Genomic DNA, 12,843 nt, shown 5'->3' with positions numbered 1-12,843 from the left:
GCAAGGAGCAGAGGGATCAGGGGCAGGGCAGGGGCAGTCAGGTCTCCTGCAGCCATGTGGGCTATGATGGGGATGTGCCATCAGGCAATGGAATGGGCATGATTTGGGGAAGTAGTGGATCCTATTGCTTCTTGGCGGTTTCCCTTCCCCAATTATGTTTGGCTTAGTCTGGTTGTCAAATTACTTTGCAGTCCTTAAGCCAATCCAGAAAGCTTGTAGAAGGAACAGAGAGGAGACTATCTAATGGAGGGTGGGTAAGGAGTGTTCGGACCGGGTTTTGGAAATGTTTACTGAATAATCCACAACCCAGCTCAAGCAAAAGTGACTGCATAGACTATTCTGACTGTTGGTTAAGCCCCAAAAGTGAAAAGTAATGTTTCCTTAGAATACAGATCAATTAAGTTCATTGTGCATGTTTTCAGTTGTTTTGATCTTTGAATGTAGCTGGAGAAGCTCTGACAGGTATTTGAATTGACTTAATTGAAAACCTAGAACTTCTCATAATAAATAGATATCTTATTCAAAGATTATAGAAATTATCCTAAATCTGAACCCATTATTCTGCATTACATCTTTGAATGATTAAATGCCTTGATAATTTGAATACCAGTCTGCATGTAGTGACTGCACCAGGGTGAATATTAACTTTTCCTTTTCTATAAGTTTTTCCTTTCCTACAAGTTGTGCAAATACAGTGTTTAAGCAAAATGTGACACTTTAAACAAGATAGCAGGCAGAATGATGAACCTATTTAAGAGAATAGAAAGGTTTTCCAATGCTTTCATAGTATTCATTATTTTTGTAGAATATATACATGTGTTATTAAAGATCTCAGCCACTTATTAAACGAAGTTAAAGAAACACCTGTTGAAGGGCCTTAGGTAGCAAGTGTAATAGTGAATAGAGTGCAAACGTATTCAGGGGATATTACAGTTCAGATACTGCAAAAATAGTCTGGTCAGCATCTACCCTACCAGTGGAAATTAATTAACTTTTAAGAGATTTAAAAATTGATCTGTAAAAGAATAATAATATTACTATAAACCTTTATGGTGTGACATCTAGAAAATTTCTTCCTGTCTTCCTTTTTCCAAGGATGATATGCATATAAGATGATGAGATCAACTTATAACAAGCAGTTTTGAGATTTAACTACTCTTGTAACAGTATACTTTTGGTAAGTTAAATGATTGCCTGGAAAAATATTCAGTAAAAGATTCTCCATGATATGGTACTATGTAGTGGTTAAAATTCCTATTTACTCTTCTTTCAAATCAATTACTTGACCTGCCCAGTACAAGATTATCTGTAAAATGGAAGTAATGTTTACCATGTCATAGGATTTTCTGGAGTGTGAAATAAGGTTAATGAAATACAAAGCATTAGTATATTGACTAGGACATATGAAGTGTTGAATCAGTGGCTTTGTGCAGACACCCTACTGATAAAATTTGTATATTTCTTGCACTTTTTGGAGGCAAAACACAATAGATTATCCTGTTGTATAATAGCAGGCCTGATGACCTACCTAAGAAAGAGAGATGGAAATTAACTGAAACTAATATTTGATAACATGAGCCCTTTTATTCTGACCTTCCTACCAAAAATAAATAAATAAGTACATACATAACAAAACCAGTAAGAAAATGGAAGTCTTTTCTTTTGGGAAGTGAATAACACCAGTATATGAGTCAACCTTCTCTGGTATATATTGTTAATTTACAACAACTTTAACTTTCTGTATAGTAACTTTGAAGTTTCTACATTAACTTCCTGGCAATCCATGATTCAGATTAGTTGTAACTAGAAGTTGATGGGTTTTTGTAACCTCTTTTATCAAAAACTAGAAAATATCCTAACTGTATGTGTACACTGGGCTGCCAAATCTAGGCTTAGGTGGCCTCTCTCCCTTACCAGCAAAGTGGGCTTGGTAAGTCATGCCCAATCTCTCCAAGCTTGATTTTCCTTTCATATTTGATAGAAGTGCTGAACCTTGATATTATAAGTTTCTTTCCATCTTCTCAGAGTTCTAATCCTAAATTCTTTTTAATTCCACTGTCACTGTATAACGTTCAGAGTTACTTTCTTGATTTTCCAAATAATGCTAGAAAAACCAGCTGATACCATTTTAAACAGTATGGAAAAGACAAAAAACACACCCATTGCTGAGACAGGATAATCTCTAAAGCTAACAATTGAAGACGATTGAATTGTACTAAACAGGAACCCTAAACAGACTACCTTAATTCTGAAGGAGGCAAAAATGGTGAGTTAAGAAGGAGAAAACAAAATAAAGCCTATATAATCAAGTGATGGGATGAAATTAAAAGAAATGTATCCCATCAGATAGAAAGCTCCCCAAATTCAAGATTTGCCTTCTGGACAGGAAAGTTACTCCCAACACTAAAACCAATCTGATATTTCACCAACAAAAGTATAATTATAATTTAAGATATGCAAAATAATTAAGTATAAAGGTGTAAAATAAATAACAATTTAATTTTATAGGTGTTTTAAATTCTGCAAGAGTTCCCACTAATCATACATATGCATTTTTTCTTTTCTTCAAAGAAACACAATGATTTATCAAATAACTAAATAACTATAGGACTCCAACAGGATGCAGTTTTAACAAGGGAGCTAAATTGAAAATCAGATTTCAATAAAATCATAGTCATGAATAAGCAATTATTTGGCTTTTAAATACTGATGATACTTGATTTTTTTAAATATTCATCACAATTTTCCCCAATAACCCCCCCCCAAAAAAGAAAAAGGAAAAATATTTTCCTATTGCACCATGTTGTTTTTTTTTTTTTAAGATTTCCATTCTCATTTATCATAGAACTGAGAAAGGGATTGTGAAGAGTAGAAAAGATACACAAAGTTCCTTCCTAGATACCGAAACAGTGCAGCTTTAGCAACACCAAGTCTTTCCAGTTCTTCCACACTCCATGTGCCAGGAATCTCCCATCCACCTGGTCCATATATCACCTTCTGCCATGGAATACCCTCTTCAGAACATCCTTTTGGCCAGGAGGGTTCTGGGAAAGTTTGGCCTACAAGCTGAAAATGTACTTTTCCCTCTCCAGTTCAAATCTGCTAGATGAAGAAGGGCTAAAAATGAAAAAGAAAATGGAAGGAAAAAGAGAGAAGATTAAAATGGGAAACTGGGGTGTAACTAGTGTTTGTTGGTGCAGCTGTCTGTAGGTAGGGTCACTTTGACAGTAAGTGGCTTGTGGGAACAGCAACATCTCCCAGTCCAGGAACAATGTTTTGCCTGCTGGAAATGCACCCTCAAGCAAGTGGCCGTGAAGAGTCAAAGTCTCAATTGCAAGTTATATAAAAAACCTTTCAACTGAACCATGTTCAAACCCATTCATGAACACAGTATTGAGAATGAGTAGATCTTAGACTCCATGAAAACATGGTGGTTACCAGACAGTGGGAACAGGGAAAGGAGGATAGAGTGGGTGCAAGGGGCTAGTGTAACGCCGTGGTAGCCCTGGAGCCTTGGTGGAGGGTTAGAGGAGATGTGCACAAGGTGTAAAATCTACTCCCCAGGCTAGATCATTTTGTGAGTGATTAATCAATAAAATTTGATATAAAAAGTGAGCTAATTTGGACAATACACTGACACATAGGGAAGTCTGAAGTTAAAAATTAATGAGAATGAAGCTATTTTTTAATTGCTTGTCTAACTCCCTTGAAGAACTTAAGATGTTTTCTACTATCATCTGTATGCTGAGATTTCTAGTTTCTTCTTTCTGCTGCTTATTTGGGTAATTACAGTAGAGTTTCTATTATAATCATTGGATTGTAATAAAAATTCAGTGAGCTACTGTACATAAACCCTTAGAACAGTGAAATGAATGAAGAAGACTTTGTATCACCTTAACTTGGTAAATGTAAACTATTACTACTTCTACAGCATTACTATGGTTCCAAACTTACCATAAATATAAGTAAGATCAAATTTTATTTACAATCAAACCATTCGCTCTTTCCAAAGATCTCATAAGCAGTAATCATTATTCTTCCAAATTCTCAAGTTTAAACCATTAAAACCAAAGTAAGAATGTAAACACTAACTCTAACCTCATGGGCTGCACAAAAATAGGTTACCCACACTGGCCTATGCATAAGCAGTAGGTAGTTTGCTTGTCCCTAATCAAATTATGTAAGAAGTATTTTTACTACTACGGAGATATGTTCTGCACTATGCTCACTACCAAGGTATTTACCTCACTAGAACAAGGCTACTTATTTAAAGTCATAGGAGCATTTTTTCTCTCAACAGGAATGTGTTTTTAATGGGCATTAGTTAAAAGAGAACAAGAATGAAAATTATACATTCAACTTGTGATGCATTTACTCCTTTAAAAAAATTCTAGAAGTTTTATGTAAACATATATGCCATTGGTTCTGAACCTATTATCTAAAATTTCGGGGAGAGAAACAAAGTGTTCTTTTCATCTGAATCTTGACTCAGCACATCTATCTTATTTACTTTTAGTCACTCTGATTCTGTTCACAGCATATGAAATACTCTCACCAGAACAAAGGTCCCTCCTTGATAAGTCAAACCACAAACTGGCAGCTGAGAGAACAGCAGAAGCCAGAGTCCACTTGAATTGCCCACATTCAGAGGTTAAGGTCAGATACTATCTGCCTGAGCTTTGTTTTAACACTGATTTGTCCTAACAGGCCACTGACAAGGTTTACCCCAAGGACCAGCAACATGCACTGTGCCATCCAGAAGGCTGAAGTGCTGGATGGGGATCATTTGATGCAAATCCTCTGGGATGATGGTATAGAGTCTCTCTACCCTGCTGTTTGGCTCAGAGACAATTGCCAGTGCACTTATTGCTACTTGGATTCTGCAAAAGCAAGGAAACTCCTCATTGAAGCCCTTGATGTGAACATTGGCATTAAAAGCTTGACGTTTGACAGTAAAAAGGTAAATATATCTACATTGTCTCTCCCTTTACTCCCAAATTAAAGACACTGGCCTAGAATAATGTAAATAATGAATTCCTTTTCACTTGATCATATATAATCATGTTCATTGGTGTCTGGTACAAAGTAAACATGGAAAGTAAATGGAAGCTTCTAGCAAGTCAAGATGGCTGGGCGGTCTAAGGTGCTGTATTCAAGAAAGTAAATGGAAGCTTCTGCTATTTTTTTTATTACTAATACTGCTGGGTTTTTTTGTTTGTTTGTTTGTTTTGTTTTTGAAGATTTATTTATTTATGCATACAGAACTGGGGTATAAGCCAGAGGTGCAGGGGCGGTGAGAGGATTCACCAGAGACAGAGTGGGGAGCAGAAAAGGCAGATTGATGAAGTACACTGCTGAGGGGAGCAGTGGAGGAGACAGGAGAGATCTGCTGCGCCATGTGGGTCACCTCCAGGGCTGGGATCTAACCCGTATTGAAGCGGCTGTGGCCGGTTTGCAGTGCTGCATCCTTACCTGTTGTGTCACTGGGAGGGCCCACTAATACTGCTGTTTTTAATAAAATTTACAAGTTCATTATTCTTTCAGTGAGTGGTAATGTTGAATTAAACTATTTTAGTAATGAAAGGAATGCTTCTGGGTCTTAGTTTATTCACACATAGAAGAGGGGTACTCCCAGAACTTGTTCTTGAAGATGGTGTGAGGAGTCAATGAAATACCATGCTATGCATGGAAGTTTACCATAGGGTCTGGCATACAGTGAGCTCTCAAAACTAGTGCTGATCAACATATTTTAGTCAATCCGTGAGTATACACACAGGCTTGTCTGGAGAGTCCCCAGAACATAACTCTGAAGACCACACACAGAAATAGCCACCACCCTGGCTTCTCTCATTCAAATTTATTAAGCCAGTTCTCAGAAGAGGAAATGTGACCAACAAGATTATGGGCTCCCTCCTTGCATCTCAGCTCTAGTACAAGCATGCTGCTCCCCGGGTCACTGCTTACTAAGTCCGTGACTGTAGAAATGTGATCTGTTCTTGGCCAGAAAACATTCCTGGCCAGAAAAAAAAAAAAATGACCATGAATAGTACTTTCTCCCTGGAGTTATAAAAGGACAAAATGAGTTATGTTTAAGGTGTTACTTGTCCAGTATACACTGAAAATGGTGTTATTTTTAATCATTATCTGCCTCCCATCATCATCAATAGTAAATTGCGATTTCTCTCTATATAAATTACTATCATCAATAGTAAATTACTATTTCTATATATTTATCAGAATTTTTAAACTAAATTTGTATAGATTTGCCACTGGTTTATCATACTGTATATTTGTTGGGAGCACATCTTCACACCCCAGTAAGAGTATAAGCCTCTCCATACCCACCACCAATGTTCTAGCGTCATTCACACTGGAATGTGTGCCTATCAGATGGACCCCCCCCTTCCAGTACTCTCAGGGCAGCAATCCTAATTGATATCCAAGACAGAAATTTTGGGAGACATAGGTTAAAGGCAATAGAATAAGAACTTCAGAGCTAGTCAGGTTACAGTTCTTGTGTAATAGTGAAAGGCCTCAGACTGCAGATTTATTTTGCTGACTTTTAGTTTTGTGGCTACCAAAGGTTATTATATGTCTGTGAGTATATAGTTTACAAAACAAAAATAGCAAGAGCTATCGTATTCCTTGATCATTTTAAAATGACAGTCAGAAACAGAGCAAGAGCGAAGAACCAACGTATCCAGAATCATAAAAATGACACTTTCTTTCTATATTATAAGGTTTATGTCACATGGCCAAATGAGCACTATAGTGAATTTGAAGCCAGTTGGCTGAAGAAGAGATGCTTCTCACAGAAGGCCAGAGAAAACCTCCAAAAAGAATTGTTTTTGCCAGGTAACTTTATCATGGTCTTCCTTTTTTTTTTAATAAAGAATTATTTATGCATACAAGAACTGGATGCAAGCCAAAGGGTTGGGGGTGAGAGGACTCACCAGAGACAGAGTGGGGAGGAGAACAGGCAGTTGTACTGAAATACACTGTTCAGGGAAGCAGCGGGTACATCAGGAGAGGTCTGCTGCACCATGTGGGTCACCGCTCTGGCTAGGGATCGAACTCGTGCTGCAGTGACTGTGGAGAGCTTCAGAGTGCTGCACTTTAACCCCTTATGCCACCAGGGAGGACTGTCTATTTCTTCCAGAAATCTGCACAAAAGTAAATTCAAACCTTTGTACTCTGGTTAAAATCTCTTTATGACTTACGTGAAGTGCTTAATAATTTAACAACACTGATTACCTAGGTAGATATGAAGAAAGAAAGAATAATTCTTAACATCATCCAAATAACTAGCAAAAAAAAAAAAGTACAACAAATTAGTATCTAACACTAAACCCTCTGTGGATATTTAGTAAGTGTTGGCTACAAAGGAGCTGGATGAACAGATGAGCAACTTGCCATTCTTACTAAATTTATACATGGCCAGAACAACTCACAAGTCAACAGTAGGAATTCTTTATCTGGTTTCCAAAGATAAAATGATGTGATACATAAACGCATGAAGTGATCTAAGCAGCATCAATTGTGCCTCAGTGATTGTGTGTGTGTGTGTGTGTGTGTGTTTGCACATATACATTTACTTGGGGAAAATTATATGGGACTTGGAAGATTCTGACCACATTAAAAAAAAAAGTTCAGAAAATCTGTAATAGATGCATTCAGTGAAAAAGATTTTTCTTCTACCTAGAAGCAGAATAAAATAGACACTTTATAATGTAGAAAGTTATCTTTTAAATATGTTTTTTAAGAATACAATAGTAAAGCTCAAGCAGAGGCACTGGGACCAGCATGAAGTGTGACTAGTTTGCTGTCTGTATTTTGAAGATTTATCATATGAGATTTTGTGGGTCAAAGGCAATTTCTGAAACACATGATGACTTTCATGTATTTACTAGATTCTTGACTTCTATAAACATCCTAATAGGACAAGTTTCCTGAAGTTTCTGAGCAACACACCATCCCTGTTGAACTGTATAAGTTTCTTCTAGAAATTCTGGTTCATATAACAAGGTAGAGAGTTTACCTTACCCTTTCAAATGTGAAATTCTCAAGTACATGAGGTAATTCTCCATGATTTTTTATTTTTCTTAAATTATTAATATTAAAGTTATAGATATTGACATGTTGGCTTACATCACAACACAGGCTTTCACCTTTACATTTATGTTATTTTACCACTCCCACCACCAATGCACCAAGAATCATTTATTAGCTCCCCTCTCCCTTTTGCTCCTAGCACACCACATTTCCTTGGGTAGCTTAGTCTAAGGTACTCTTCACCCTCCTGTTTTCACCACTCTCTCTGCCCTGCTCGATGCCTCAGATCCATGGTCAGCTTTCAAGGTCTGTCCAAATGACCTTTTCATTTGTCTGTATTCCACGTGAAAGTGAAACCACCCAGTATTTATCTTTCTCCTTCTGAATTATTTTACTTAGGTACATCCATTTTGCTGCAGATAGAATGAGTTTACCGTTTTCATTGTTGAGTAGTATTCCATAGAGCACCACCTGATCCCTTTGTCTGTTTTGGCGCATTTAGATTGTTTCCAAGCCTGTGTTTATTGCAGCACTATTTAAAATAATTCTGTATGAGTTTAAATCCTAGACTATCAGTAGTTTCTGGAGCGTGGAGATGTTTCTATCAGTAGAATATGATATTGATACTTTTCAAGCAGAAGGCCAGTCAAATTAGAATCTTGGAATCCTATAGTCGAACAGTACTGACTGTTGACAAGATTTTGCTCTAGTACTTTCTGTCTAAACTACCCGGAATTCATTTTCCTCTTTATCTAGTGCAGCTAGTGGGTGGAATCCAAATGAATATCCCCAGAGAGCTGTTTTTCCTACTTCCCCAAAGTGCACAGTGAGTGCCTTGCTACACTCTTCAAAGAATCTCTAGTTACATAACTGAGTAGCAATTGTCTGGGTCAAATAACAGTATAATGAATATATTAATATTTTTATTTAGTTTACTAAAAATATCTTTATTTGTAACTCTGCCTTAAATTTGTAATCCTTCTGGATTTTACTTTAATTTCCTTCAAGTTCTTCTTTTGATTACTTTATGGAATGAAAGCCAACGTTGTATTACTACAGCTTAAGCTTTTAGGCATTGAAGTGGCTGTGGCCATCCCCTCTGTTAGTATCTCTTGAAGACTGCAGTTTTCCAGTATACATTTCTTAGTACTATCAGGCAGGAGCAAAATGGAAATGATACTACATTCAGTTAAGTAATGGAAAAAAATGGTCACACTGACAGGCTGTAATCATGAATAATGTAAGGAGCAATGACTGCTGTTTAGACACTGGAAAATATTTTAATGGTTTAAAACAAGGTCACATTTTAAAAATATATTCTCAAGCTGTGCAGCTGGTTGGTTAAAGAAAAACGAATGGGCTTTTTTTGAACATTGGCTCCACGGCTTTTTGCCTGTAGAATTTCACACCTGATTTCACTAAACTTACATATTTTCTAACATTTATACCATAGAAAATGTAAAAGCAACAACAACTCATTTACATGTGTAATGACAGGATTTTGATTTTCATACCAGAGTTGTGAGCCTTTTAAAATCTGGTGTCAAGATGCAGGCCACTTTTCCCTAATCTTCCTTGGGTGCTAGATGGTGAATTCAAAAATGAAAAGACAAATGATAATCTGCCAAAAAAAAAAAAAATTGCTCCTGTCATGGTACAGTCACAGCTGGAAGGAATAATAATATGAATAATAATCATTCCTGCAAAATTTTCTGTTTAACCTCACATATATCAGGCACCTATGTTGTGTCAGAAACTGTAAGGAAATCCTAAGTTAAAAAAAAGAGACATAGATATGTGTCCAGGAGGGACATTAGCCATGAGAACAAAAATGTGTAATAGATTATTTTAAGCACATTGAATCAGGCGAGGAAGGTTCATGATGACATAGAGTCAGGAATCTAGAGATGGGGGAACATTTCTTGGGAGGGAGGCAGTGCTTGTGCTAGATCTTGAAAAACATGTTTTCCAGGCAAAGATAGGAAAGTAAGGACATTTTCTGAGATCAGACAAGATTGGATGTGTTCAAGGTGATCTGGCAATAAAAAAGAAAGGAAGGAAAGAGGGAAACCATGTAGAAAAGCAGAGATAAGAAAATAACTGAGCGAGTTTAGGAAACTGCAATTAGTCTATTGTTGGTGAAGTTCAAATTATTAGGCAACAGTGAAAGGAGACAAACCCTGAAGTGACTGACAAGCCCCCTGAGAGGTCCTGTTCTAAACCTTTGGTTTTCCCAACACAAAGCCAGGTATATTCCCTTCCAATTTCCCACTGGGCCAACTCTCTGTTCAAGCAGGGTAAAAGAAGAATGAACTTTTTTCAATGAGTGAAAGCCTCCATTTCTCACTAGTTAGCTTAATTTCCCTTGCAGCTCAGGAATAAATATTAAAACATTGGCAGTTGGACAACAAATTTAGAACTTATAAGTTTAGAAAACTATCCATTTCTAGAGGTAAACTTGGATTGCTTTATATGCTGGCTTCATATTTAACAAAGTTAAATATAGCTATAAAGTTAGCTATTTTTCTAATTCCTCCACATTTAGATATTTACATACCAAAAAGAAAGGTGGGGGCAGGGGGCAATACTGAGCCTCCCTGGTGGTGCAACTGGTTAGGACGCAGCATTGTAAGCTACCACAACTGCTTCAGTGAGAGTCCAATCCCCACCCAGGGGGCGACCCACAGGGTGCAGCAGATATCTCCTGTCTCACCCACTGCTCCCCTCATTGATCTGCCTACCCTGCTCCCCATTCTGACTGTGGTGAATCCTCTCATCACTCCTGCACCTCGGGTCTGTACCTCAGTTCTGTGTGCATAAATATATAAATCTTCTTTGAAAAAATGGGTATACTAATTTAAAATCCATTATATCTCATTTCTGTTTTCACTTTGTTTCTTTGAAATGGCAAGACAGAGCTCCACAAGTTTTGTTTTGGGGTAGTGACTGTCTTCCCCACTGAACTGTTGGAATCTAGGGAAACAAACTAATTACAATATCACTTCATTTGCTGGCCATCTGCCATACAGTGTTAATTTGTTCTGCAAAGACTTATTGAGCATACGCTACGTACCAGCACTGTTCTAGGTACTCCAGAGTCAGTGATAAACAAAACAGAGGAAGATGCTGTCCCTAAGGAGTTTCTATATTGGTAGAGAAAGAGATTGGTGAATTTATGAATATAGCCACAAACATGAAGTGGTAATAAGAACACAGGCAAGCAGGAGGGTAGGTGTGGTGGTTGCAACATCAGCAACTTACTAAGTCATCAGCCGAGGCATAAGCCAGGTCATCCACCAAGCATCAGTTGGAGAAAGTGGGGGTGTTGGGCAGTTAGTGGTAAAGAATATGAGAAACAGTCAGCTAGGAAGGTACACAATAGCGCTCACAAAATCAGTAGTCAAGTGATGGAGACAGTTGACAGAGCTGTCCTTCCCTCCTGTCACATGAGCTGTTCTGGTTCAAGGACAGATATAATCAGCACAAGATGTTAAATTCTGTAAAGATACCACCTCACTTAAATTTTACAACAATCCTGAGGTGGTTGTCATCCTGTATTTTCCAGATTAAGGAATTGAACTGAGAGACTGTATCACTTTCTGAAGGTCAGGCAGATGGGAAGTCTCAAAATTGAACCTAAATTTGTTACCTTTAAACTCTGAGTTTTTAATATGGCAATATCTTCAACAACTTGAACCTGGCAGCCTCTTCTCTATAGGTCCTTAGTGAATTCTCAATGGACTAACTTTGGCATGAAGACTTGGATGACAGGCAATCCTAGATGTTTTAGTTAACTGAGAAGTCAATATGAGTCAACAGGGTAATAACTTTAAAAAAAAAATTAGATTGGGGCTGCAAGAATAAGAAGGTGTTGCAATCCTACCAGGCAAGATGGGGCTAGGCTATGCCTAATGAGGTATCATGTCTGATTCAAGACACCGATGCTGCTGTGGGGTATCAGCAAATTTGAACACACCACTGCAGGAAATGGCATGCAGGGCTCAGAAAAGCCATATGTGTGAGAAATTTGAGAAATACAGAGGCTATTTAGCCTTGGCAAGAAAAAGTTTGCATAGTAGCTATCTTTATATACATCTTCAAGACTGACGCACTCTGTGTGATTCTAAAGCACAGAATTAAGCCTCAAGAAATGAGATTAAGTACAAAGGTAGACTGTTTCTTAAGTTTGTGATAACTGGAGCTGTCTAGTACTAGTGTGAATGGGCTGCTTCATAGGAAGGTAAGTGCTGTGAAATCAAGGTGCTATCTAGAACCTTCTCATGCATGTCACAGGTATAATCTCAGCACGAACAGGAAGGTCGGTCTGAATAATATGCTTGCCCTGGGTGTTCTAAGGCATTTGGCATCAAGATCTCCCTTCCTGGCATCTGTTGGTATTTGTTTTCCTTCACCAAGTAATATTTTGCTTCTTTTTCTGACTATCTGATGTCAAATTGTGAAACTCCCAGTCCTTCCGTGAATTAGCTGTGTTACACTGGGAAGATTATCTAAGATCCTTGAACTTCTGTCATCTATAAATTGGAAATGATAATAATTGGAACTCTAGAGTGGTTTTCTTTGAGTACATGCATTTATCCATGTAAGTGTTTAAAGAATGCCTGAAATCCTAAGTGCTCAAAAAATGTTAGCTCTCATTTTTCCAGGTTTTTACTAGGCATTCAAGGCAACTTCTTTGTTTTTTATTTGTTTTCTTCTGCAACTAGGTGATAACTTGTCATAGGGTTAAGTTTAGAGGGTCCTGGCAAGTCCAGAATGATAATGTACTTTCAC

At 37.5% G+C, this 12,843-nt stretch overlaps 1 protein-coding gene across 1 annotated transcript in view; it reads left to right on the top strand.

The window, feature by feature from the left end:
* Nucleotides 1-4,711: 4,711 nt before the first annotated feature.
* BBOX1 (butyrobetaine (gamma), 2-oxoglutarate dioxygenase (gamma-butyrobetaine hydroxylase) 1) overlaps nucleotides 4,712-12,843 on the top strand; it is a 40,374-nt gene continuing 32,242 nt past the window's right edge. The window contains exons 1-2 of the mRNA XM_004683588.2: nucleotides 4,712-4,960; nucleotides 6,741-6,855. Coding sequence (XP_004683645.1) covers nucleotides 4,742-4,960; nucleotides 6,741-6,855 — 334 coding nt within the window. The 5' untranslated portion in view covers nucleotides 4,712-4,741. The remainder of the gene's footprint in view (nucleotides 4,961-6,740; nucleotides 6,856-12,843) is intronic.

This window comes from Condylura cristata, unplaced genomic scaffold (assembly GCF_000260355.1).
Source record: "Condylura cristata isolate star-nosed mole 26May11 unplaced genomic scaffold, ConCri1.0 scaffold00015, whole genome shotgun sequence".
Taxonomy (NCBI): Eukaryota; Metazoa; Chordata; class Mammalia; order Eulipotyphla; family Talpidae; genus Condylura; species Condylura cristata.
Note: the sequence above shows the minus strand (reverse complement) of the source record. Positions and strands in the feature narration are given on the sequence as shown.